Source organism: Astatotilapia calliptera, chromosome 11 (genome assembly GCF_900246225.1).
Source record: "Astatotilapia calliptera chromosome 11, fAstCal1.2, whole genome shotgun sequence".
In the NCBI taxonomy this organism is placed as follows: domain Eukaryota; kingdom Metazoa; phylum Chordata; class Actinopteri; order Cichliformes; family Cichlidae; genus Astatotilapia; species Astatotilapia calliptera.
Genome location: NC_039312.1, coordinates 10,476,874 through 10,502,577, shown reverse-complemented (window position 1 = coordinate 10,502,577; position 25,704 = coordinate 10,476,874). Strand labels below are relative to the sequence as shown.

General features: G+C 40.7%; 2 protein-coding genes across 9 annotated transcripts in view; both read right to left on the bottom strand.

Annotated features, from left to right (window-relative positions):
* Window positions 1-11,693, bottom strand: part of grb10b (growth factor receptor-bound protein 10b) — a 64,440-nt gene extending 52,747 nt beyond the window's left edge. For all 3 annotated transcript variants that reach the window (XM_026185943.1, XM_026185945.1, XM_026185944.1), the window contains exon 1: window positions 11,423-11,693. The gene's annotated coding sequence lies outside the window, so the exon portion shown is untranslated. The remainder of the gene's footprint in view (window positions 1-11,422) is intronic.
* A 3,957-nt stretch (window positions 11,694-15,650) lies between these two features.
* The window catches only part of cobl (cordon-bleu WH2 repeat protein), a 70,156-nt gene continuing 60,102 nt past the window's right edge, over window positions 15,651-25,704 (bottom strand). For 5 of the 6 annotated variants that reach the window (XM_026185469.1, XM_026185468.1, XM_026185466.1 and 2 more), the window contains 8 exons: window positions 23,027-23,339; window positions 21,838-21,956; window positions 21,384-21,575; window positions 19,723-21,293; window positions 19,451-19,636; window positions 19,211-19,327; window positions 17,911-18,213; window positions 15,651-17,423 (listed from right to left, as the gene is read on the bottom strand). In XM_026185469.1, the coding sequence (XP_026041254.1) occupies window positions 17,340-17,423; window positions 17,911-18,213; window positions 19,211-19,327; window positions 19,451-19,636; window positions 19,723-21,293; window positions 21,384-21,575; window positions 21,838-21,956; window positions 23,027-23,339 (2,885 nt within the window). In that variant the 3' untranslated portion in view covers window positions 15,651-17,339. The remainder of the gene's footprint in view (window positions 17,424-17,910; window positions 18,214-19,210; window positions 19,328-19,450; window positions 19,637-19,722; window positions 21,294-21,383; window positions 21,576-21,837; window positions 21,957-23,026; window positions 23,340-25,704) is intronic. The other variant, XM_026185470.1, reaches the window with a different exon arrangement.

Below are 25,704 nucleotides of genomic sequence, written 5' to 3'. Positions count from 1 at the left end.
GCCATTGGGCATTTTCCCAGTGGGTCAATGGTGATTTTTCGTTTTTATGAGCCGATGTTTTTTTGTTGTTGTTTTTTTTTTTGTAACGGTAAACAATGAAAGGTGGTGCATTGGCCAAATGCTGGCAGATGTGTAAAAATAACTCCGTTGTTCAGTTGTTTGGTGGGTGCTATGATGTTACTGATAGTGAACTTTATTTTATTCATAAGGTTAGTTAGTAGAGTTGCCAACCGTCCCGTAAAAAACGGAATCGTCCCGTATTGAGAGAAAATATTACGCGTTTTGTGTTGAGCTGAGAAGGAACAGTTTGTCCCGGACTTCAGCTAGAATGAAAAAGACACAGAGCTGGAGTTATTCTGTGTCTTTACGCTGCCAGCTGCCTCTTCTCTCATTCTCTCCCCCTCCCTCTCATGAAACTGATCAATGATCAGCTGATCGGCTTTTCTCTCTTGTTTGTTTATCGCCCACTTTGTGCCAGAAAGAGGAAACCAGCGGATGTCGCGCTAAACAGCAGCAGCACGTTTAAGCTTGATCAGCTGTTTTTAGAATTTATTTAATATTAATTTCTAGTATCAGCTGATGTTTGCTGGAGCCACAGCTGTAAAAGCTGCTGGTCATGATATCGGTTTGGTTATCTGGTGAGAGGGAAACATGAAGATGAAACCAGGAGATGTCCTTACTGAATCATCAGAGCTGTGATGGAGAAACAGGTTTACCTTTTAGGTGACATGAATGAGTTGAAGGGAAGTTATGAACTGTTTCTGAGAGACAAATAACACCAGGATCCTTTTCTAAGTAGCTGACAGCTGGTAACTGTGCAGGGGCGGGTCTAGCAAAGTTTTGCCAGGGGGCCAGGTAGGACATTAAAAGGGAAAGGGGGGCACAAGGAAATACTTTTCTTTCTTATTCTCATTTAAAATGTCTAGTTTTTATTAAATAATTGTCTGAATCTTACAACCAAAGTTTTTATCTGATGTAAAATGTATAGAAATCATACATATACCAACAAGACTGTATATCACTGTCACAACAGCATTTGTTTTCATTCAAAGGCTTTATGGCTTTTCCTATAATACCTGGTGGGCCGGTCTCTAGTCAAAATACCCAGGCCGTTTTTCTTTTTGTCCCAGTTCAGCCCTGGGCACGACACGCAGTGAATTAATCTAAGATCACATTAACTCTGTATCTCTGTATTAACAAACATGCCATATTGGCCCAGTTTATTTTTCTTATTGTTGTGAGGAGATCATAAATAGCATTTGCCTTTTCTGTTTTAGTTCATCTGGTGTTATGGAGTTCTTGTTATGGATAAAAAGTGTCTTTTTGGGTTTCAAAATAGCTGATAACTATTCGCTGATAGCTGCCAACATCTGCAAACAAATATAATTCTATAAAGTGGTTCTATATAGTGTGTAACTGTTAATATAGAGCGTTATGAAATTTATTGCTAATGCAATCATATGGCACACTGACTTTGAGGAAATTTTAGATGGCACTCATCAGAAAGGTTGCCTACCCCGTCTTACATAATACCACAACCTTTCTTGGAAACAAGATTCTGAGTAGTTACTTTAAAAATAAAAAATAAATTTCATGCCCTTTGCTCTAGTTTTTCTGTATTAACTGCCAACCTGTCTGTTCAGTTTGTATTTCCTACTTTGTGTCAGCATGTTAGTTACTGATTAGTTTACCAATCCAGTCACAGCATAGCTTCCTGCTAGGATCTGTGACACACTCAATACTTTACCATAGTATATCACTTTATACCTCTTTCGTTATTGGGGACACACACACACACACACACACACACACCTGTGTCAACTACTCTTGTTGTGTATACAATTGTAAAATATGTTCACCGCAGTCAGCCTAATTCCAGCTGATTAGACTGGACACAGCTTAACAGGTGGCTGTTCAACTCTACTCAGTCATCTCTGGAACGCAGAGAGCATTCTTTCCACACACTGTTGACAGAGGAATCACAGGCAATACAGTCCTCTGTAATATGATTTAATATCAATGTGCATCTAGTGTGCAATCATTTACAATACACACTTACACAGTGTTTAAGCTTCCTAGTTAGGTATCATAACATCAAAAGGTGACTTTTTTAACCCCTAAAGGGGTGGTCTTGTGCTTTTTCTTAAAACAGACCAATGCCCTGGAGTCAACATCTGCACAGGACTCCTTTTCCAAGCTCACCTGTTTCTCCTGCAGGGATTCTGATCACTCATTGAACACCTTTGATCTCTCCCTCACTCATTCTCTCTCATCCCACTGGGAAAAATATGGGAAAGATGTTCGACGGCTTAATAAGTCAGTATTTAAAGATTATTGGAAAAAAGGTTGCGTTTTGAGAACGTGCTCACAACAGGAACAGATTTCCAAATAAAATTCATGTCTCGTTAATATATTTTATATATTAACACACTTCATGCAATGCTAGTCAAACCAGGTAAGATTAAAATGAAGCACCCTTTTATATTCTTCGACAGTCAATCCTGTGATTATGATGCAGACAACATAAGATCGCGTCCTTGATTTCCATGTACATGAGATGCTCAGCTCTTGTTTTATGCAAGTCCTGTCACCGCAACAAAGTGCAGGTGGAACAAGCTTGACATCACTCGACATCTTCAAATGGAAGTGTCAAGAGCCTGACGAAAGAGTCCGCTTCTAACCCGAGGGGTAGAGAAAAGTAACTTGTTACACCGCCATTATATTTTGAGTCTGCTAGTATGCAATGGTCAAGTTGCTTTGGACAGATTTTATCAGAGGGTGAACATGTGCATTGTTTCAGGTGAATTCCAAGTGGACCTGAAAAAAAAAAAAAAAAAAAAGTATAACAAAAACAACCACTTGTCAGTGGCTCCTGCAGTTGTCTGCACGAGCCCCTGTAAGCAAGAGTAACCCAGTCCTTCAGTTCTTTTTACTACTGCAAACATTACTTAAGAGAATTGACACAGAATAAACAGTTTTACTGGATGGTAACTGATGACTTCAAGAGTAGCAATAATTGAAAAAGAACACCGTTTAGGTAAATGTTTCTCATTTGAGCAGATGGCAAATTAACTGGCAGTTGGTGCTTAAGGAGGAAGTTATAAATGACAACATTTGTTGGCACACAAAGCGGGCAGTTAGCAGTAGTGCTGCAGCTATCGATGAATCGATTTTATCGATAAAATAAGAATACTGAAAACACCGTACTCTATAATGCATCTTCACATCCACCCAGTCGATTCCAATATGTATGGCTTTTCTTCACACAGTCTTTGGAGAAAAGCATTCTGGAATTAAATCATGAACGTTCAGTTATTGCCAGCCCCTGCCGCTTCCTTAGACGCAGCTGTAATAACTGCTGCTTGGTTACATGTGCGCCTGCATTGCCCATCTTTGTCCTACTGAGAACTTTGGGTGGGGCTTATGTGTCCGTCTTGAGGTGTGTAGTTAAAGTTAAGTCATAGCTCAAAGATGGGTGTTAAAAGAATTCACTGCAGTGACTCTAATGACTGATGTAATGTTTATGAGATAGTCACAAGTGTGATTGTGACTGTCCTGACCAAGTTTTTTTTTTTGTAAGAACAGTCTTTAGACATTATTTATGTTTGCACAAATCTGTACTTGCCAAGTTACTTTTGCTGGAAAAAACATGAATAATTTTTTTTTTTTTTTTGCAGTAATAGAGATTCAAAATCTACACAACTAGGATAAGTGGCAGAAAATAGATGGATTGGTTTTGGTCTCTAAAGAACTGCCAAACAAATAATCACCAAGGAAGAAAGAAAATCCATCCATCCATGAATCACCAAAGACTGGTTGGCAACCCAATAACAATCACCACTTATACATTTTTCCTTTCCCCCAACTGTTGTTGCCATTCGCTATTTGAAATCATTCTTTAAGAAGTTGCAGCACCAAAAACCTCCTGCTGATAGCGCTGGTCACTAGCAGTTTGCAATCTTTGCCTGTGGCTGATTTGTCTATCAACACTAACTACCAGCTGAGCAGTTGTTTGCTGTAACTTGTCCCTGACTGCTGCAGCCAACATGTTTCAAAAGCACAACTTTTACTTTGAAAGCACCTGTCTCCATTTCTGATTTGTGGCCATCTTTCAGTTTTATGACCACTTAGAGACTAGCTGGTGAGTGTTTGCAGACAAGTCAGTGACTTGCAAACCACGGTAGTCTCGCTAACTAGTTGAGAAACACATTTTTCCCTTTGCGACTGGCATTTGCCAGATGGTTGCCAATTGATCTGTTAGCAGATGTGATTATGACAATTCCATATTTACAGCTCGTTTCTACTGCTCCCAAGTGTCCAAAAAATATCAGGTAATGTGTTTTTAAGAATTCTTATAATGCCCCTTCTTGACATGGAATACATAACGAAGCCCAAAGTTGGTGTTTGACAACTTTCTAAATCTGAACAGATCAGACTCTGGTACAATAACTATGGCAAGCTTACCCATTCCGATTATCACAGTTAATCGATGCTGCAGTGTAACAGACCAGCTACCGCCCCTTTCTCCAAACCCTCTCTCAGTCTCAGCCCCTGTGCTTCAGTCCAGACCATAAACAGTGTCTCAATTCAAGAATTGAAACAGCTCCAACTAATGTCTAGGGACTTGTGGAGAACCCACTGAAGGGAATGACCGTAACCCAACCCTGAGGGAGGGAAGGTCAGTCATTTTTCTGTATGTTTAAAGAAGCCAGACACCTTAAGTGATAATATTCAGTTTTTAAAGCTGCATGTTATCAATTCGTCCTATGACAGGGCAACCTACAGAAATCTATTACATGCCAGAGTGTGAGTGGTAAGGGTGTAGCACTTTGACACATACAGCACCATAATGTAAATCGAGTGAGCTGGAGATTTACTCTCGATACCTTAGGCTCCATAGGTTTATCTTTAAATCTGTGTAATTTCTTTATATCTTGAACATTATTAAACAAATATAATTCACTGCATGTATTGTAAGATATTAAACCCACAAATAACTATTGACACTTGCCAATACCTGAAATTATTAATGTTTAAGCCTTTCTAGTAAGGTTGCCAGAGCTGGCGGTTTTTACAGCAATGCAATGCTGAAAGACGGAAAGAAAAAGTTAAACAGAGGATCTCTGTCTTCTGTTTTAATCAGCAGATCAGATGGTAGTCACTCCTCAGTGGATATGCTTGTTGCACATCTTGATTAGTCATTAATTGGCAGCTTTCATTATTTGTGAGCAGCAGCGTAAAGTGGGGCTATAAGAGAGGGCCTGATGTCATGCCGGGGTAGGCTGAATAGCACCAGTCTAGGAGAGAAAAGCCTTTTGGAAATGTGGACAGTGCCTAATTGGATGAGGATTTCACTTGGCTGCTTTGGAGAACTGGTCTTATGCAATGGCATAGATGAATGGACCAGGCTTGGGAGCCACGATGCTTGCACTCAACTTGGTTGCAGTGGTGGCCCCAAGGGGTTACATTAGATGTATTTGCCTTCTCATGACACCATCTTTACAACACGTTAGGTGGTGGGAGCACCCAACACCGTTAACTGTACAGCGCTGTAACATGCAAAGAAATGCCACACCATAAAGCTGATAAATACCAAAACTGAGTCACACAGTCTCATCCTCCATACAAAAACAAAACATCAAACCCAACTAAAACTGTCCTTGTAATGAAAACTCAAATCAGAAAGGCTCTTGAGTTCTGCGTGACCACTTTAGGGGAATAAGACGTATTTTACTTACTTAGTCTTAGGAATGCTAACAAACTTGGCTGTCTGAAAAACAATTACCGTAACAAGGACTTAACATAAGTCCTATTCATAAGTACCAAAGTACACCACATTAAGTCCTAATCCCTTTTAAGACTGAGAAATAATACTGGCAAACCAAGGGGCAGAAAATCTAGTAATGTACAGAAAAATAAACATGTTCATAGTCAATGGTGTGGCATTCAGATACAAGAGAGACTAAGACACCGATTTAGTCCAGAACAGATATAACTAACACCACAAATACTGTTAAGAGTTCTTGCTGGGGATAGTTTCTAGGGGAAAAATAAAAAATTAATCACGCAGTTCATGAAGACAGCTAATTTTGCTTTGCAGATTCCATCTAACATAGTAAGACTGATAAAGATGGTAAGTAAAAGTAGGAGATAGGTTGCACCTAGACAAAGACAATGGGCTACACTGTGAGAACTAAAACTAAATATTGTAACTATGTATAAGAGGGGTCATTTCATCATCACCGTGCAACCACAGCACATTACCTGCACCCAAGCGACCACAGGCTCCGGTAGGCGTTTTGTTACCTGCAGAATAAAGGAAACATTCTTGCCACTCGCACAGGCTTTCAGCTACATTTGGGCGAACACCAGACAGTGAGAAACTATCCACTGTACTTAGACAAGCAAGCACTGCATCTCCTCAGGTCACAAGTGGAAAGTGGTGAGAATCAGGTTTATACAGGTCCATATTTACAGTATGGAGGTGGGGGGGAAGAATAACACCACAAAGTTTTTCCTCTGGCAAGGGTTTAGGTTCTTAGAAATTACTTTTCACAAAGCAATACATGATTACTCAGCAGTTATAGTTGAGATACCAAGGCATTCATTATTCTGTAAGCAGTCGGGGACACTCAATCCAATGTATACAATTTTAACAGTATACACAGTCCAAAAAAAGAAATAAATTATACATGTTTATGCAACTGAGTCTAAATTTACCTTTGTCCAGAAACTCAAAAAGCTGTCCCTAACATCACAAGTTTTTAATCACCGACAGCTCAGCTGAACATTTTGGCACAAAGGGTAAAGTTGCTCTGCTTTTAGATCCGGAGTCAGTGGAATAACATGAACTATGCTGTGGTCCCTGAGCAGACCTAGGTTAATGGTGTCATGGCATCAGGGAGGGGGGGTATTAACAGTGTATAAGCCCAGACCAACCAGTTCTGAATGACTGTTAGCTGACGCAAGACCTGATGGAATGCTGCTCAGAGCACGACCACAAGCTCTTACACCACCAATACCAGTTAACAGGATATCTCTGCTAATTTTCCCCTTGGACAGCAAGTGAAACTATGCATTTATAAAAGCAGCAGTAACAGAGATACCCACTGCATACATATACGTACCTACCGTATGTCACATCGCCTCGAGTTTAAAATGAGACTCAAGTCTTGGCTTTGAAATAATTGGATTTATTACTGCAAAGCAGACGATATTAAAAAAAAAAAAAAAAAAAAAAGTATGTGCAACAGAACCAAACTCATTGTAGATTCTTATGAAATACACAAACCTGAATCCTTGTGGGATTGAAGTATAACTTATTGTAAAATTCTTTGGAATACGTGCAGTCAGCAGCGTTTTGGCAGCCTGTAGCTGTACAGAGTTCATGCCCCATCATGCCTGTGCTTACTTAGCATTGACTTGAAATAGCAGGACTGGTGCTGGAGGGGGTGAAAGAAACCGCAGCTCTGGCAGTTGCCATGTGCGCAGTGATTTGACCACAAAATAATCAAACTAGAAGGGCATTTAGAGAGAGCATTCCCAACGAGGTCAATGCCCTTTATTCCATTGTTTTCAAAAAGTGACCGAAGTCTGCACCAAAATGTAATGGGTCCTTCTTTTACTCATGCGCTACCTCTCTGACAAGGTTCGTGAAATCTGACAGTTTTTTTTGTTTTTGCTTAACCTTGTTGACCGATACCATGATCACAAACCTTTACCTCTGCGATATAGAAACGATATGTAGCGGCAGCCACGTGATAAGGCCACTTCAAAGTTGTGTGAGAACCAAGTCTCACCACTTGGCAGCGATTTCATCAAGACCAAGATCCCATCTAAACTGGGAAAGAGCAATAACTTTCAGTGGTCACGGGGACATAAAATAGCTTGTGCTGAAACACCGCTTAAATCGGTCATGTTTTACTGCATGCTAAATATTTTGCATCATTAACAGCTCAGCCCAGAGTGGCAAATTGATCAACTCCTCAAGCTCATCTCACCAAATATCATGCGAACTCCCATTAAAGACAATAAACCAAGAAAAACAACTTCACTTACCTACAGTTCTGTGTAAATCTCTTTAGCTACCCCTGATGTTGTTACAATTTGCTATAAAGGAGCGCTGACCTTCATTTCATTTTTAAATTGGTTTTGAGTAATAGTTCTCTAGGCCTTCTGAGAGATCATTCAAGGTTTTTATTTGGGCATTAGCTGCTTTGTCACTCAATTTCATTCCAGCCCTTGGGCTTAACCATTTACATTTTCCTCCTCTCACCCCCAAGCGGTCGTAGCAGAGGCTGCCCCTCCCTGAGCCTGCTACGGAAGTTTCCTCCTATTATAAGGGAGTTTTTCCTTCCCACTGCCACCAAAGTGCCTACTCATTTGGGTGGGTGGGGCATCTCTGTCTTGCCTGTATCATTGTAGGGTGTTACAACAAAAGGGTTTTAAGGCAACTGTTGTTATACAGTGATTTGGCCCTGTATAGATCAAACTGAGCTGGACTAAATTTATAAAATTTGAGGAAACTGGAGATAGAGGACCGAAGGAAGTGGCAAGCCTTAAGAGGGGGACGAAACAAAAAAAAAGAAGACATACAACACTATCTACAGCAGATAAGCACCATCTGAAAATCATGTCTTTAAGCAAAGACCTGACACAGAACCTAAGAGATGCATCTGATGCTTCAGTTGATACATCGGCTATTCACTAAAGCCTCATTAGAAATGGTTTCAGTAGATGGGTTGCTGTCAAAAAGCTATTCTTACGGAAGGGAAACAGGGGGAATAGGCTAAGATTTAAAAGCATAGCAAGACAGAGGAAAAAGAAAAGGAAATCCCCACAAAGCAGCACCACCAGTCATGGATTGGCCTCATTCAAGCTGTAATGATGATGAATACAGGTTGCCAAACATCAACTTTCAAGTTCATGAGAATTGTATTAACTGTTTTTGCCTTATATAATGCATTTCTGTGTATATTTGCACATGTTTCAATAAATCACCCATTTCCCTACCAAATATAAATGAGGGTTGGCTCAGGGCTTTTGCACGGTACAGTACAGCTTGACTACAATAAGTAGACATACCATCATAATACAGTTGTGAACATCATAACCTGGAATGTGGCTTATGTTTTTGTTTGGTCCTGCTGTTGATTGGCTCTCTGGTGGCAGGAACGAGGATCCTTTAAGTTGCAAGAGTTTGTAATAATGATTCTGTTTAAGAAGCACTTCCCAATTTCATGTGCACCAACTGGCAACTTAAGTAAGATATCAGGAGTTGGCAGCACTGCCCTCTACCTGTATTTGTTCTGAGATGGTATATTAAGTAAGTATTAAGTATGCTGTGACAAAACAAATTTCCCACGTGTGGGACTAATAAAGGTTATCTTATCTTATCTTATCTTAATTTGAAGACATGCTACCAAATTTAAATGCTGTGGATTTGGAATCTCTTTTTTAATATCAGAACCAGGGTTGAAAACAAACAAAAAAATATATATATATATCAGACAAGTTCATTGGTTATTGATCGTCAGGTGTTTTATGTTTAATTTTGTGCTGTTTTTATGTGTGCCTTTTCCTTGTTTCTATTAACAGTCCAGTTCCTTGAGAATCAACTTAGCAAATAACTAAATGCAATTAGGAAGTCTTGCTTTTCTGAGTTAATGAGCTATCCCAGAGCTCATTCTAGGGAAGCCAGCCTCATATTGCTGGTTTTTCCCCACCAGCAACAACACACCTGACAGGTTCTGCTCCATATGTTATCACCACCTGTTTGTAAATGGAATGGCTGCAAAAGTGTCCTTCATCTGATTGCCTCATTTAGGTCAATCAGTCTGTGAAGCACAAACACCTTGGTGAATAGATCAACAACTGGATTAGTGGGCTGACAGCAGCCTTTTTTGGAAGGATTTAACTTAATGTTGTAGTTGTATTCAAAATAACTAGATATAATTCCTACTTTAATGCTGACCAATTTTATACAATAATAGTTAAACAAGAGGAGGCTGAAAGGAAACTGAAGATCATCAGATAAGTTTGAGTTTAGAGAAAAGCAAATAGTCCATATTTTGACGAGACAGAAGTACTTTAATAAAAAAAAGGAAAAAAAAGTGGTAGTAGTCAGTCATGCATCAGCCTCCAAGCGCCTCTCTCTGGTCCCACCCCACATTCCCAGAGAGAACACTGATCTGTATTCAAAACACACAGGCCAACATCAATAGTCTCTAGAATCATAAATTTGGGCGGTTATGTAACTTTCTGCAGAGACCACATGCAGCCAATAAAGAAATTGATTGGACGAATGCCCAAATGACAAGGCAGATTAGAGGACCTAAGAAGAGTTGCTTTGTCAGGACCTTTCCACATAAAGTTAGATAATGATCAGGCTCTCTCATTTACTAATCCTTTCACTGCTAAAATTGTGATAACCAAACATGTTTCTCAAAGTATTGTATAACAGACAAAATATTGGGCTGTTGACTTAATATGTGCTCCAACGGCCTTTAAGACAGCGTGCAATACAGATTGAAGTGTTCAACAGACAGGCTCCCCTTGTGCATTCAAAGTATTTGGGGTAAAGCTCAAAGACGGGGTGCCTAAAGATTTTCACACTAAGCAGCCTCTATAATGGAGCCTGGATTGAAGCTTACACCCTCTGAGAGCATTATTGATTCTTCTTCCAACTAAAGTGACACCTGTTACAACCCATTAAAAACAAAATACTTCTCTCACTTTATCCTGGACCACCTGGAACCCACTCAAGGACCCATTTGGGGTCCCAGGAGCCCACTTTGAGAACCTCTGCAATGGGGCAACAAGAGTATCCCTGGAACAACTTCCTTTACCCCTCTCCCTCCCCTCTCCCGGAGTAAATGCTGCAAAAGGGATAAAGAGATAAGGCGAGAGTGGTGAAACTCTTGGGAAGGGTGTAAAGGAGAAGAGGAGGAGGGAGAGGTGGACACGGGGAGCTGGAGTCCTACTGGATTCAAAGAAGGCTAAAGGGCCACTGCAGACTGCTGTCAAAGTACTACAAACAAGGCAGGCTCCTGGAATTCCAAACTGGAATGCCAAGAAACGCAGAGAAAGGTTTGGGAAATGCACGAGATTCACTGTACGAGATTCACGCACGGCTTCTCGACGTGCCTGTTCGCCTCAGGACAGGCCAGCCTGGGGCATCTTCAGCGGAAGCTTTCCACTTGTAGGTTTACAACATGGTCAGTTCAAGTGACTGCCGAAGAGCGGCGCAATGAATAAACTTTCCAAAGTTCAATGACACACCGTTGTCAAAGAGGGAGGCAGGTCCCGCACATGTCCCGAACATTCATAATGGCTTGTGTCATCGTTAAACTTTTACTACACGTCCACAATGAGCACTCTTCTGACACGCACGAGAAGCATGCTCTCGGAAACATGCACCCACCTTACAGCGAAAGCACCTCGGGCAGGCTGCGACCCTCACACGCGGACGGACACGGAGAGCCGGGGCAGGCTGGAGATGAAGGGACTGACGACAGCGTTGGATCAGGACACGCTGGTGAGCATTCCGGAGTGAACCGCTAGAGACAGAGGAGGAGAGGAGAACGCAAAAACAGTGACTGTAAAGACTGCAGGGCACTCGTCATCTCATGCGGCTAGGGGAGGACTCTCTCTCTCTAACACACGCGCACGCTTACAAACACACCCTCGCAAACGACGCCTCCCATTTATATTAGACCACGCCCACTAGAGAGACCCGATTAATGCGGCGTTCAGGTCTAAGTGGGGGAGGGCGTGTTCAGAGGGTTCCCGTGGTTTCTGGAGATGTATGTTACACTAGAACTTGGCGTTCAGTTCTTGCTGTCAGGGAGCACACGGAGGGGATTATAGAGCCGGAAATGCTATGTGCGGACATAACGTCATGCAGTCGGGGTAGCTCGTTTTCTTGTGTTTGGGGACTCTAACGTTTGTGCCCTTTAATGAATGAAAATAAAAGACAAAAACAGAGTTTCTGTAATTCCAACGAGCCTGAAAGTCAATATTTAACATGAGCACCTTTATTCTTTAAGCAAACCTGAACTATCTCTCTTTTTCCTGTAATTTCTTTAAGTAGCATTCATGAATAGTTGTATGGGCTTCTTGAAGGATATTCAAAGCTCTTCTTTGGATGTTGGCTGCCTTTTGGTCTGGTCTCCATGAAGATGATTCCACATGATATATTGAGATCTGGGTGCTGGGGAGGCCAATCCATGACAAGAACTTTTAGTCCAGTTCTTGTGTGATTTGGCATACCTCAGCCTTTTCTCTCTGCTTCTTGACAGACACCCTTCTGCTGAGACCAGTACCAATAAGGCTTCAGTGAAGAGTAAATGGATCACCTGTAGGGCCTGTGTCAGATCTTTGCTTAAGCTTTTTGTTTTGTTTTGTTTTGTTTGTTTGTTTTTTTAAAAAGGACATGATTTTCAGATACTGTTCATCTGCTGTAGATAATTTTTTTGGCCGCTTGTGCTTTTGTCCTCCACTTGCAGAACACACTGCACACCATGCTGTGATATACCATTTTTTCTGCTAATAGCTAGAATCACCTTGTTGGTGCCTGTCAAACTGTGCTATATTTAGCATTTTCTGTAGATTCAATTAAAGAAATATGAAGAAATACCTAAAGATAAAGTTCAAAATTGATTATGTGCTAAGTTGTCTTATATATAGATACAACACTGGTTCGTTCCTTGGATTAAGTGCCTTTTTATGCTTTAATGATTCCTCGGTTAGTTTTAAGTGGCTTGACCAAAAAAGAATCCTTTGAAAAAGATCAGTTGAGTTAAAAAGCAGTCAATGTCCAAAGAAAAACTGTCAAAGACCCTTAGAAAGGGGCTGCAGCTGCAGTAATGCAGACGCTGCACCGGTCCGTCGTGGTGAAGAGGGAGCTGAGTGTAAAAGCGAAGCTCTCAATTTACCGGTTGATCTACGTTCCTACCCTCACCTATGGCCACGAGCTGTGGGTAGTGACCGAAAGAACGAGATCACGGATACAAGCGGCAGAAATAAGCTTCCTCCGAAGGGTGGCTGGCCTCTCCCTTAGAGATAGGGTGAGAAGTTCGGCCATCCGGGAGGGGCTCAGAGTAGAGCCGCTGCTGCTCCACATTGAAAGGAACCAGCTGAGGTGGTTCGGGAATCTGACAAGGATGCCCCCTGGGCGCCTCCTGGGTGAGGTGTTCCAGGCATGTCCCACTGGGAGGAGGCCCCGGGGCAGACCCAGGACACGCTGGAGAGATTATATCTCTCGGCTGGCCTGGGAACGCCTTGGTGTTCCCGCGGATAAGCTGGAGGAGGTGGCTGGGTAGAGGGAGGTCTGGGCCTCTTTGCTTAGGCTGCTGCCCCTGCGACCCGGCCTCGGATAAAGCGGATGAAGATGGATGGATCGATGGATGGATGGACCCTTAGAAAGCTGAAACTGAAGCCTGGGCTATTGCTCTAAATCCCTTAAAAATACAAGAATACAAGTCTAGCTTTTTAGAAGCAAAACATAAAGAAATGAAATAAAAGAAGCAGTACAGCATGTCAGTGTTAGGCCTACAGATTAAAGTCTAAAATTACTTGTCAGGACTGAAATAGTGAACCATGGTGGCTGCATGTAAAGAGTGCTATTAAAGTGATACACCTGCAGCCTAAAGCTAAGGACTCCGCTTTTAATTAGAGCCGTGCTCTGACAAGCACAATCTGAAACAAAAACACCAGTAGCTGGAAGGTATGTAAATTGCACAACTGAGGGTCAGATCTCATTCTAAGTTATCTCTCAGCACTGGTGTGTTTTCACCCCTCTGAGTTTCCCCATATTGCATAAGAGCTTCTCATGTTTATGTTATTGAAAGCAACGTCAGTGTTGCAAACGTAGCTTGTGTGTTTTTGTAATGTAGGCTGTTAACTACTTTAAAACATACACCCACTTTTTAGGCAGACTGTAATGCATCAAAGAGAACAACTTGAAACGAGTGCCCCACCCCTTCTGTCTCCACCAGGAATTAACCAGTGTTCAGTTCATTTTTATGCATACATAAAGCTTGAATAGCTTCATAAGTGATGGGAAAACCCCATAAGAGTCTGAACTGCAAGAACTCGTCAGTCCTGAGCTGTTTGCATATGCCAGGACTTAAAGAATAGACACTGTGAAGCCACCCAGTCACACACACTTACACACGCTGACATACAAGCATGCAACAAAGCATTCGCTTTATGTCTGTCATTTGAGAAAAAAGTAAACACACAGTGTGCTGATTTTATGTCATCAGACATTCAGCTTCACACAGGCCTTTTGTTTAAATGATTGATCAGATACATAGTAGACTAGCCAACACTGGAAAACAAAAAGAGCACAACCCCTGCTGATAGTCAGCGTGTCCATCACTCATAAGTCGCCGAGTCGAAACTAACAAAGCTGGGTAATATACACCCAGGCAATTAGTGAAGCGTTTGTTAAAGTTTCTTACATGATTATGGATGGGCCACTATGGAGGGACATAAGGCCATGGTTAGTACTTATTGGCTATTTATTTTATTATTTTAAACTTATTGTGCTGTCTTTGATCCCTTTTCCATTAGTGAACATGGAGGCTGTCAGAAATCTAACCCTTAACAGGCTCAGGCCTACATGTTACCATTAATATGTAATGGTTAACAAACACAAACCCAGCAATGAGGAATAAAATCAAGAACCAGAGTCAAACCTGAATGACTATATTTTTGTTCGATTATGTGGCGTAACCTTCTGGTAATTCTTGATTTGGAGGTTGTTTACGTTGGTAGGCTGGTTAAAATGGTTTGGAACGGCAACAAAGGCACAAGCCCGAATACACGTACATGCTCAGAACAAAAATATCACCCGCAGTAACCCACCCACTGACACACAGACATCCACCCACTCAAACACACCCTTTCACATATTTGTAAGGAGGATTAGAATGGTTGTAGAGCGAGCATGAATGCGAACCCACTAAAGAGTCTGTGGTCCCAGCAGGAATTTACTGCTCTCTCTCTTGGCCAAGCTCACCCTTCTGCACTCTGATATTTTTTTCTCCGCCGTGAAAGTTTCAATTAACCTGTCTGTCTGGGAACACCTTGAGAGAAGGCATTTAAAAAGCCTCAGTGTTCAAATTCTGCTAGCTTTTACACGACACTTGTGGCGAACCAGGATGTGCGTGCACAAAATATGCATTTCTAGTTCAATTTGGAATAAAATCTGGATGTTTGCATCATTCATTTGCATCTGAGGGGTGGGGGGAGTGAAGCGGCAGTCTAATGTTTCAGGATTCAGGAATACAGGAAAGGTTCAAGTTCTTTGAGAGTAATTTTGTGTGACCACATAGTGATGAGTCACGGCCATGAGCTGCTGCCCGGAATAGTAGCTCATCTGTGGCGTGGCAGAGAGGTTACAATATGTTTCATAAGGACTGCAGGATAGCCACAGTCTTCCAGCGAACCACAGTGCTGGGAATGGCACAGACACATCGGGAGGTGGGGTGGGATGCTTTCCAGGGCAAGGTTCATGCTGCCATCTGCTAAACCTAACATCTGTCTAATTGCTATTTGAGAGGTGGGGCACATATTTTCATTTATATAATCAAAACAAAAGACAGTAGCAGGTAAATTTTTGCTTGATTACAAAATGTATTTATTGAATCAAAAAAAAAAGGTAAACAAAATTAACCTTCTCCATAAAACAATGTGCACTTTAAACATAAAAAGCAATAGCTTATAAAAACGTTCACTCAGTAAGTGGAATAAAGCAAATCTATCGCAATGATTTACAAGATATACACTTCGGTAGGCTTTTATTTTGTAGCTCCCTCCCCTCCCAAAATTAAGTTAAAGTTTACCTCTGAAGTTATAGAATTTTGCATCATGCATGAAGTAAACACAAATTAAAGTTAGTGTCTATAAAACTAGTTAACCCCCTTTACTCAAAGACTCGAAATACACAGCAGCAAACATTTTACCTGAATATGGAGCGTAAGCTTTTCTTCATTCTAACGATGATCCAGCATGGACTTTAATCGTATCTAATACAAACTATTTAATGGCTCTCACTCATAGCTATGACCCACTAAACCTCCCCTACATAGCAGAAAGAAATGCAATAATGCTTAAATTATGACATAAGCTTTACTAAAGCTGGTTTTAGATTATCTTATCGATTTAATACACTAATCTCTTTGCTTTTTGTGAAACCGTTCTTATGGTTTTTAATGAAAATGCTTCAAAATGTTGAAATGTCAAAAAAACCCAAAAACTATTTCAGCTACAGTATGTACAGTATGTATTTATAGCAAATGTTAAGGCTATGCTTATCATGTTTTCCACCGTGAGTCAGAAATATCACAACATAGCATCTACAGATTTTTAACAGCAGCACAAATAAAGGTTAGAAGCTTAAACAGGAGCACAGTGCACTAACAGGCACCAGCCAGTTGTTACAATATGACTCCTTAGAGTCTGAACTGTGGAAGTTGGCATTACGGACGAGATCTCCATAAAATAATACACTTAAAGCACTGCTCACGGACCTACTGTTTTCTTAAATATACAAAAAAAATTGTTTTAAATAATGTTAATTGTTACAATAAAATAGGAAGTAGTCCAGAATCTGATCAAACTTATTGCACCTCACATCGATTTTTTTTAAACAAACAATATGTGCATAACACTGACTTAGCATTAGGCATATAAGGCATTTGAAACCTACAGTGGTAAAGGCAAATGGAAATGATCACAACACAAAATGATATGAAAGTCTCATATACTATTACATTTTGCTTTCATTGGCACAGATTTATGTCAATGCTCTAGTTGCGCCTTGTGAATTCAAGGGTGGATGGCAGCGGATGTATTTACGAACAGCAATATGTTACAAAGGTGGAAAGGAACATTTCCCAGCAAGCTACTGTTTGTCAAAGCGGAACATAAACTGCAAACCTTTCACCTATCGCACCCTTTGTTAGACAGATTTTGCAGGTGTTTGGCTACTAACACAGTGAGGTCCTTCTTGCTAGAAGAAATGTTTAAATCCTTCCTCATTCATAAGTAATTACATCCCCGCTTTGCTGTTCCTTTTAGAACTACACCAATGTACGAATGAGGCCCAATATTAGTAGTAAGAGGTGTGAATCTTATTCTGAATTATTTATTTTTACTTGATTTTTCACAATTTCTGCAGTGCAAAAAAATATATCAGACAGCATTCACTGAAAATGCAACTCAAACTTTTTTTCCCCAAACACCTGCTGTAAAAGCACTATGGCAAAACACAGAAACTAAGGCTACACTTAATCTATTATTTCTTGTTGTGGTGATGCCGGCTCCCCCTCTTACTGCTCAGGGATTGTTGAGGAGCTCGCTTGGATCGTTCCCAGTTTGCCGTTCACTTGAACCGTCTTCTTGGGAACTGCGACCTAGTTGAAAGAAATTGAACATGTCATTTTATTTCTCCACTGTGATAATGACAGGAGCAACAGTTTGAGGCAACACAACAACATGTGATCGGGAGTTCTTTGATTTTTCGCCCTCTTGATGCTATTCAGTCGCTACCATTGTTCCTTTCTGGTATAAACAGGGCAAAAATAACAATTCAAAAGTTTCAGAAGTCTTATTTTTCCATAGCTGCTGACCTAAAATTGAACTTTATCCCCTCGAAAATACTCATGGAGCAGTACAGTATGGCTGTCAGATTTATCTTTGTACGTGTTACAATCTGCAACTCATTTCCAGTTTCCTGGCTACTAGACCGCAGGAGATCTTTGTAGTGCCGGTGATGTCTTCCAGCAAGGGAAGCTGTGTGAAACCAGACCAAAGATGTTTTTCACGAAACTGCTGCTAATATAAAGCAAACAAAGGTTGTTCATAGTTGTAAACTTCTCTATATATTTTTAATAGTTTTACCTTTTTGAGCCTCTCAGCCGCAGATCCAGAGCGGATCGCCTCCAGCATAGCCTCCCTGGCTAGAGCAGGGTTCCTGGGGGCGTTCGCATTCGAATGTGGCACAGAGCTAGTTTTACCCTGGGGCAAGACAGGGGCAGGAGGTGGCGGTGCAATCATCGGTGGTGGTGGAGGTGGTGGGTGCGTAAAGAGAGGAGAGGTGCAGGTCAAATTCTCGGGGGAAGAGGGAGAGCTTGGACTGCTTCTCTCTTCTTCAGATGCCAACTTTCTGAATTTCTCAAGCTCATGGGCAGCTACAGATTTGACCTGTCACACAGAGCGGTGAGACAATGGTAACTGTAGACATGTAACCATATGGAAGGACAGCTGCTCCCATATGAGTCTCTGACACACACTCCTGATACACCTGATGCATAGCTAGAAAGACAAACAAAGCCTTTTCTATTTTCTTGTTAGAGACATTCAAATTTATATGAGCACTCATTACTTATTTTATAACTCCATTTAATATACATATTCAGTCTGTTTACCCTCCTTTTCAAAGAAGTACAACAGTTTTGTTTTCCGACTAAGTCATACAGCATTCCAGAGATTCCAGATCTGGCAGGGAACCTCCAGAATAGAGCCACAGATGTTTCAGCAGCAGTAGCACATTTTCTGCCTCTTTCATTCCACTCTGGTACGCAAATGTGAGCAAACCACAGAACGCTTTCCAAAAGGGTGGATGAAAATAGACACATGTGCTAGCATAACCTGCATTGCAGTGTAAGCTGCTAATGAACTAATAACACGAGACAAAGTGTTTAGCATTTACATTCTAATTTAAGCTCTTCTTGACTGTAAATGTAACGGGTACACATGCTCGTACTGTGCAAAACCATATGCGTACAACATAAAATGATATTATCAGCTTTGCTATGTATTACATTTGGCATAGCAACATGCTCACAACAACAGTTCAAACATGCTGATGTTTATTAAGTACATACAGGATATTTGACCTGCAAATGGCACTCAGAAATCACAGGGTATAGATAATATTAGGAGTTATGCTCTGCGGATATTAAATAACTGTATACTGGATACATTTTAATCTGCATCCAAATGGTGAGAAGCATTGTAACTACATGCTAAAAAGAACAGCATTTTATATATTTATAAGGAAGTGTTTTTTTATACATGCATAAATGTTAAAATAATAACTCATACTTGTATGTTTTAGATCACATCCCTCTTACTTCCACCCTGGATATCAGCATATAGAGATCAATGATACTTCTTAGCTGTTAGGATAATATTTTACCTTCTTCAGCCTGCCGGTGTTATTCTGGGCTCTAATGGCAGCCAAAAGAGCAGACCTCTCATTCTCCTCTTCAACATAAGGCCCTTTCTTTAAGGAGCTGGGGCCAGAAGTTGATATCTAACAAGGCAATAAAAAAGGAGAAAATCAGCCAACATTATTACCTAGCTTGTTTAGATGAACATATGAAACCAGATAGATGGGCAAAACGCTATCCTACAAATCATTTTATCTTGAGCTCACTTTCTTCAGCCTGTCTTTGCCTCCACCTGTCTGGATTGCCTCCATCAGACTGCTGTGCAGAGACGTCTCTTTCTCAACAGATTTATGGATCACTGGTCTGAACTTTTTAATTGGCCCAAACACCGTCACACTGCTGTCTGACACTGTTTCAGGCAGTTGAGATTTTGAAGCTGTCTCCTCTGAGTTCTGTGAATTATAAAAACAATTATTTATAGTATATTTTCAAGATTTGTATGTTGTAATATTAACAGTATAATCCAGGTTTTACTTACGTTTGTCTGTCCTTGAGATATGGTCTTTGGGGCTGTTGGTGGTTTGATATATGAGTTTAGGGCATAGCTTTTTGCTGGGCTCGGACCTCCAAGCTGATGTTTGACATTATCTTGGTCATTGGCAGTTACTTTTATGTTGGTGGATCCACTCAACTCAGCGTGATTATTCTTGGCTGGTTTGGTTTCCAACATATCAGAACTTCTTTTGGTGGCTACAACACCATTTTCAAATCCACCCCTGTTTGCTTCTCTAAAATCTTTCTGTTGATCTGACATATACTCTGGGTAGCTTGTAGATCTTTGAGGACCAGGATACCTGACTGCAGAATTAGAGCTATTCTCCTTATTCTCTAACAAAGACGACAGGGAAGATTGTCGCGGATTAACTTGCATCGATCGACCTGATTTCTGGAGGTCAGTAGTCGGTGTCTTCAGGGAAGCAGAGCATTCAGGGCTGTTAGGGACATAGCTGGGTTTCGCTAAGGTCTTTGGGGGGTGTTTAGCGATGGCAGACGCTACATATTGGCTTGAGGTTCGCCTGGGCGGTCTGAGGAAGGACAAGTCTGGAAGTATTGAAGGAGGAATGGTAGGTTTGTCAGCTGGGGGCTGAACATTTTTGGGTACTGAACTTTTGCTCCCCACCTCAACACAGCCTTTGTCTGGAACTTTGACATTCCTTATAGGCTCTTTAGTTTCTTCTTTCACCACCTCTTTAGGTTGGATTCTCTCTGGAGGTTTAGAAACTGTACTCTGTGTTGATTTCAGGTACTCTGTGTTACTGGTCTTCAGTGTAGTTTCTGTGACTGCTGTAGAAGCACTTTTCAGTTTGTTTTTGCTCTCCTCAGCTTTATCTTTGCTGGGGTTCACAGGAGTGTCTTGTCTTTCATTTGAGCTCCAAAAAGCTTTGGCCTTCCCAAGAAGAGGAGAACCCTCATCAGAATTGATCTGTGACTCTGAAGACCTACTGACATTATTCCTGGAGATACCCTCTTTCACCATGTTTCCCTGATCGTCGATCTTAATGGCACCAATGGTAAATCGAACACCTGACTGTTCTTTAGCAGTGTTTATAACAGAGGGCTTGGGAGGGATCACAGTGAAGGTTTTCATACCAAATCGTGATGTGACGTTGCGAGTAATTTTATTATGTGAAGTAGGGAAAACCCTATGCGTCTGTTCATCTTTTTCCATAGATACTGGTTTCTGACTTGCTGGTGGAAAATCCGGTTTCTTCTTCTCAAAAGACTCAGCATTATATCTCACAGGGTCAGGCAGTATCTCAGCGCTCTCCATGTTTTCGTGCACGTCATCATTAGATTTAACAGCCGATATTTGCTTATCTCCTTTCACGCTGTTGCTATTGACGAGATTCATCTCTTTAATTTTTTTCTCCTTTATCTTTTTTTCCTTTCTGTCACACACAGACTTGCTCTCCGCTGGTTTAGTGTACTGCTCAGATTGAGACAAACCCTTAGTATTTGTATGGTTTCTTTTATTATTGACTGCTTCTGTATAAGCATTGTTGTTTTTGTTCTCGGGCTCCATTCTGGACTTGTGACAAAAGCCATGTTCTGTGATAAGATAAGGGAAGAAAAATTGTAGTAAACATAATACAGAAAAGCAAACCATTTTAAATCTGATGCACTGGTTGTTTTTCCTACCTTTGCTGCCAGCTGACTCCTTCCTGGTAAATGACTTCACCTCATGTTCAATAATATTATGATCATAGTCCTCCAGTACTTCATCTATGGCTGTAACTGGCACATCCAAGTCCACTACAGACACTGGAACCTCATTACTGTCACTAGACATGGTATAAGGAGCCTCTTTTGCTGAGACTACATCTTCATGGTCTGCAAAAGAGTGACAGATCCAGGTCTTAATAGGTAATCCACTTAGTGTGGAAAAGTCGCTTCATGTGGAGTATCATGAAGTGTTGTGTTTTATGTTATATAGAACATTTACAGGATTACTTCAGTTGATCCAGCTACAGTAGTGTTATGATGATCAACAGGTTAAACCCTTTAGGAATTGTTTTTCAATTTCAGTGCTGGATGTATACATCTCAGTGAAGACATTTCTATTCAGTGTAGCTTATATTTTTGCCCCTTTTACCTGCAAGGTCTGCTTCAAAATCAGCCAAAGTCTGATGGAGCTCGGCTGCGAGCTTTGGATCATCTTCAAAGTTGTTTTTCAAAATCACTGACTGCGACTGAGGGCTGATGTCTTTGTGCCTGAGAAGGGTACATAAAAAGAAGTCATCATCATGTATATTACATACACATGTAAATATAATCACGTAGAGACCCTTATCGTTTATAAAAAAAAGTCACTACTGAAAAGACTATATAGTAAAACCCATTACTTTAGTGATGCTGTTATATTCAGCACCCTTTGCTTAAGTAATCTGCCTAAGAAATCAAAAGGGTAAAGGCAGTTCAGAAGTAGAGGAAAGAAAAATATGTGTAGACTTTAAGTGTTTAAAGTCACATTTTATTTTCACTGGAGTCTGCTGGCTTTGAAACACGCAGCTGTTAAGATATTAATACCACAGTTCAAACTTCCTGCACTCTCTTCAGTGGTTCAACAGAGAATTCTCATGGGTTAGTGGCATATTAGCCATAACAAATTGCATCAAGAAGGCCAACCCAAATAGAATTTATCTTCTAAGAGACTTGGACGGGTCCTCTTTTCCTCAATAATTCTGAGAAAACTGGGTTATAGTGGTTTCCTGGAATAATGAAGAGCTGGCAACATCAGGCCAGAACCTGGATTCATAAAATTTCTCTGAGTAGGGGCATCAATCCAAGATCCCTGGTCTGGGTAAATGAGCGTATGCTTTTCAAAACAACTTAAAATGTGAAAAGGGATCTGGAGCAGCATTGATTTTTCACAGACCTTTGATTAAGGGCCTAAAACCATAACTATAAAAGCCCAGAATGCAAAGCTGACTCAAATATACTATGGTAGGAACTGCTCTTGATTTTTACTGCTGGCTCAATAACAAATATCAACTTTGTTAAAATCAAGTTGGATAAAACTGTGACAGTTTGTTGTAATAGCAGTTAGGCTAGCTTAAATGGACAGCTCAGTGGATTAGAGAAGATGAGCTAATATTGACAATAAGATTAGTAAGTATGGGAAAGAAGTCAGGTCGATAAATGAAGTAAATGCAGATTTCTTAATTAGTCCCACCATCTTGAATATAACTTTAGTCAAATTCTTTATATGCAAATATGAGAAATAATTTTGTTGTGAGTCTCATTTAAACTGCCCAACCCACTTTCTTGGTTCCGTTTTCTACCTGTGTACTGATCCCCAGGTGGCACATCCCTCATCGCTCTCACTGGAACTATCTCGCACTGGCCCCGCCGGTTTCCACCCACTACTTCCATCCAGAGACACGCTCCCATCGGGGGAAGTGGGTTGGGTGTCAGAGGGAGAACTGATCATGCCCAAGTCCTCGCCCTCTGCCATACCTTCAGAGGCAGCGTAACCCTGGTCATGCAGGCTGCTGCCGGCACTGCTGCTGCCCAAAGACAGAGTCTCGGCCAGAGGTGCTTCAGTTTCTGGTTTCTGGTCACTGACTGCAGAGTTCTGAACAGAATGGAGCCAAGCTGGGAGAGAACAGAAAATCTTAGCACTGGGACTGACTGTTATCGCAGTCAAGAAATATTAGATTACAGAACAGTAAGGCCACAAGTGTTTTAATTAGGAAGTGCATTATAGTTTCTCTGATCAACAAAACTTAGAAGATTAATGATGGCTAAAACCTTCTAAGTGAGAGGAATAAAAACAAGAACAAAAAAAAGCACAAGCTACAGAACAGGCATGAAGATCAAGAGACGGTAAACATGGAGGGAAAAAAACCGGGTAAGTATTTAGTTTAGTTTCAAGATTTCATTCTGACATCAAACACACACCCAGACACACCCACACACAGATACACATGCACCCAAGCCAAAAAACATAAGCCAAATATGTTAAAAGCAAGACTGAAGAACCACCACTTGTGGCTTGATAAACCATCTTTAATGATGTGTGGGTAGATTTACTGTATTCAAACTCTGTTGATTAGATTTTCACTGTACAGTTTTAGATTTGAGGGAAACCTAGCATTGCTTATACCCTCTCATTTTTTAGTACACTCATGTTCTGGTCAGTCATGTGGGTTTGGGGAAGTTATTTACTCCATCACTGATCTCACTGAACTCAAGGCCAGAAGAATAAAAATCAATGTACCACTTGTTTGCTTTTTATTAGATCAACGAGCAAGCACAGCGCTGGCTATTTAGCAGTGAACTTTTTTTTAAATGAATTTAACAATGAATGACTCTGTTTGTAATACCAGTTGTCAATAAGATTGTGCATGCATTTGGTCATGCACTGCACTGCAATATAATGTGTGTTGCAGTGTACTAGGACTGTCAGTTTTGGGTCTGCTCCTACTGGTGTGGAGAGAACAGTCCGTTCCAGGAGATGTGGTGATGACTCACAGGGCTGTCCCCCCAGCTCCTTCCCAGCAACAGCTTAGTCATGCTGGCAACAGCCGCAATCGGCACACATCCACAGAGACGTGCGAAGACAAGTGCACATATGCACACACAGATTTATGCTTGCATATGTATACGCTTGCAGACAAGCACACACACACACAAACAGACAAACTTCCAACTCAACATGACCTTGGGCAAAATTGTCTGTTAGAGCTAAACTAAGGGTGTCTCCATTCCCAAGCTGTTAATACTGTGACATGCCACTACATTCCATGCACAGTGCTAAATCAGTGTCCTGGAATCTTGGGGCAGTCTTGAAAAGTTTAATCAACTATTTCTTGTAAACATATTCTTTTTTCAATCACCCCAAAAAAGGAAAAAGAAAAAAAAGAAATCGATGATCAATCCTTTGCAGGTTCAAAAAGTACTTAATTTAAATTATACATCCCCTGAAATAGGCTACGCATATGCACCGTATTTCAAAGGCTTGGAAGATTCAGAGTTCTAAAAATGTCATCAGAAAGAAAATTAAATTACCGTACAATTAAAATGTAATCAGTTCAGGCCTGTACATTGCTGTCTAAAACTGTCCTCATCTCAAAAAAGTAAAATTCGTCTTCACCGCATAATACACTTCAATACCACAAATGTTGCATTCATACAATAGAGAATTGCTTAATAAAAACAAAGATAACACAAAAAACTGTACTTTAGCATGCAGGATGTTTTCTATTACACCGCTCGTAACTGTACACAAGTTCTTTCTATGAAACAGTTTTTTAAAGCTCAGATTTCTTGTGGTTTTTCATCCTAAATAAAATTCCTAATTCTACAGTTAATGCAATCCTTCAAAAACAAAATGTGAAGCATTAACTGAGCTACAAGCTGCCTCCAGTTCACAGTGTCTTGTTAATTTTGAAGTAGACTGTTAAAAGCTTTCTTTGGAGAGAGGTCTTGTATTTCATATGCTTGTCTTTATGAAATTTAAGAGCCATTACCACCTAAAAGTAACATGTCATCGATACATCACTCTTTCCATACTTTTGCTAAAGTCAGCACGCGTTCGGGTTTTATGTTTCTAAACCAAGCCACAATACCAGGCAAAGACAGAGCGACGTACACTGTCCTGCAATCGATCTGCAGCTATCACATCACCGAAATATTGGCTGAAATCACATGACCTAGCACCGCTGCCTTCTGACCACATTCTGTGTCCACTTTTAACTCAACTCTCAACGCTGACAACCAGTGGATCAATGTGAAGTAAAAACCATGCAGAATATGTACAAACATTTGTAAAAAGGATAAAAACAATACAAACAGTACAAAAAAAAACAAGCTTTTTTTTAAAGAGCAAAACTTTTTCCAACTTGCTTTCACTTTTGTCACAAGGTTATATGCAGTGAGAATGGATTCTGTAAAGGCAAGTTATACAAATGAAATGGTACTCAAACGTGAGACTGTAACACCAAATACAAGACAGCAG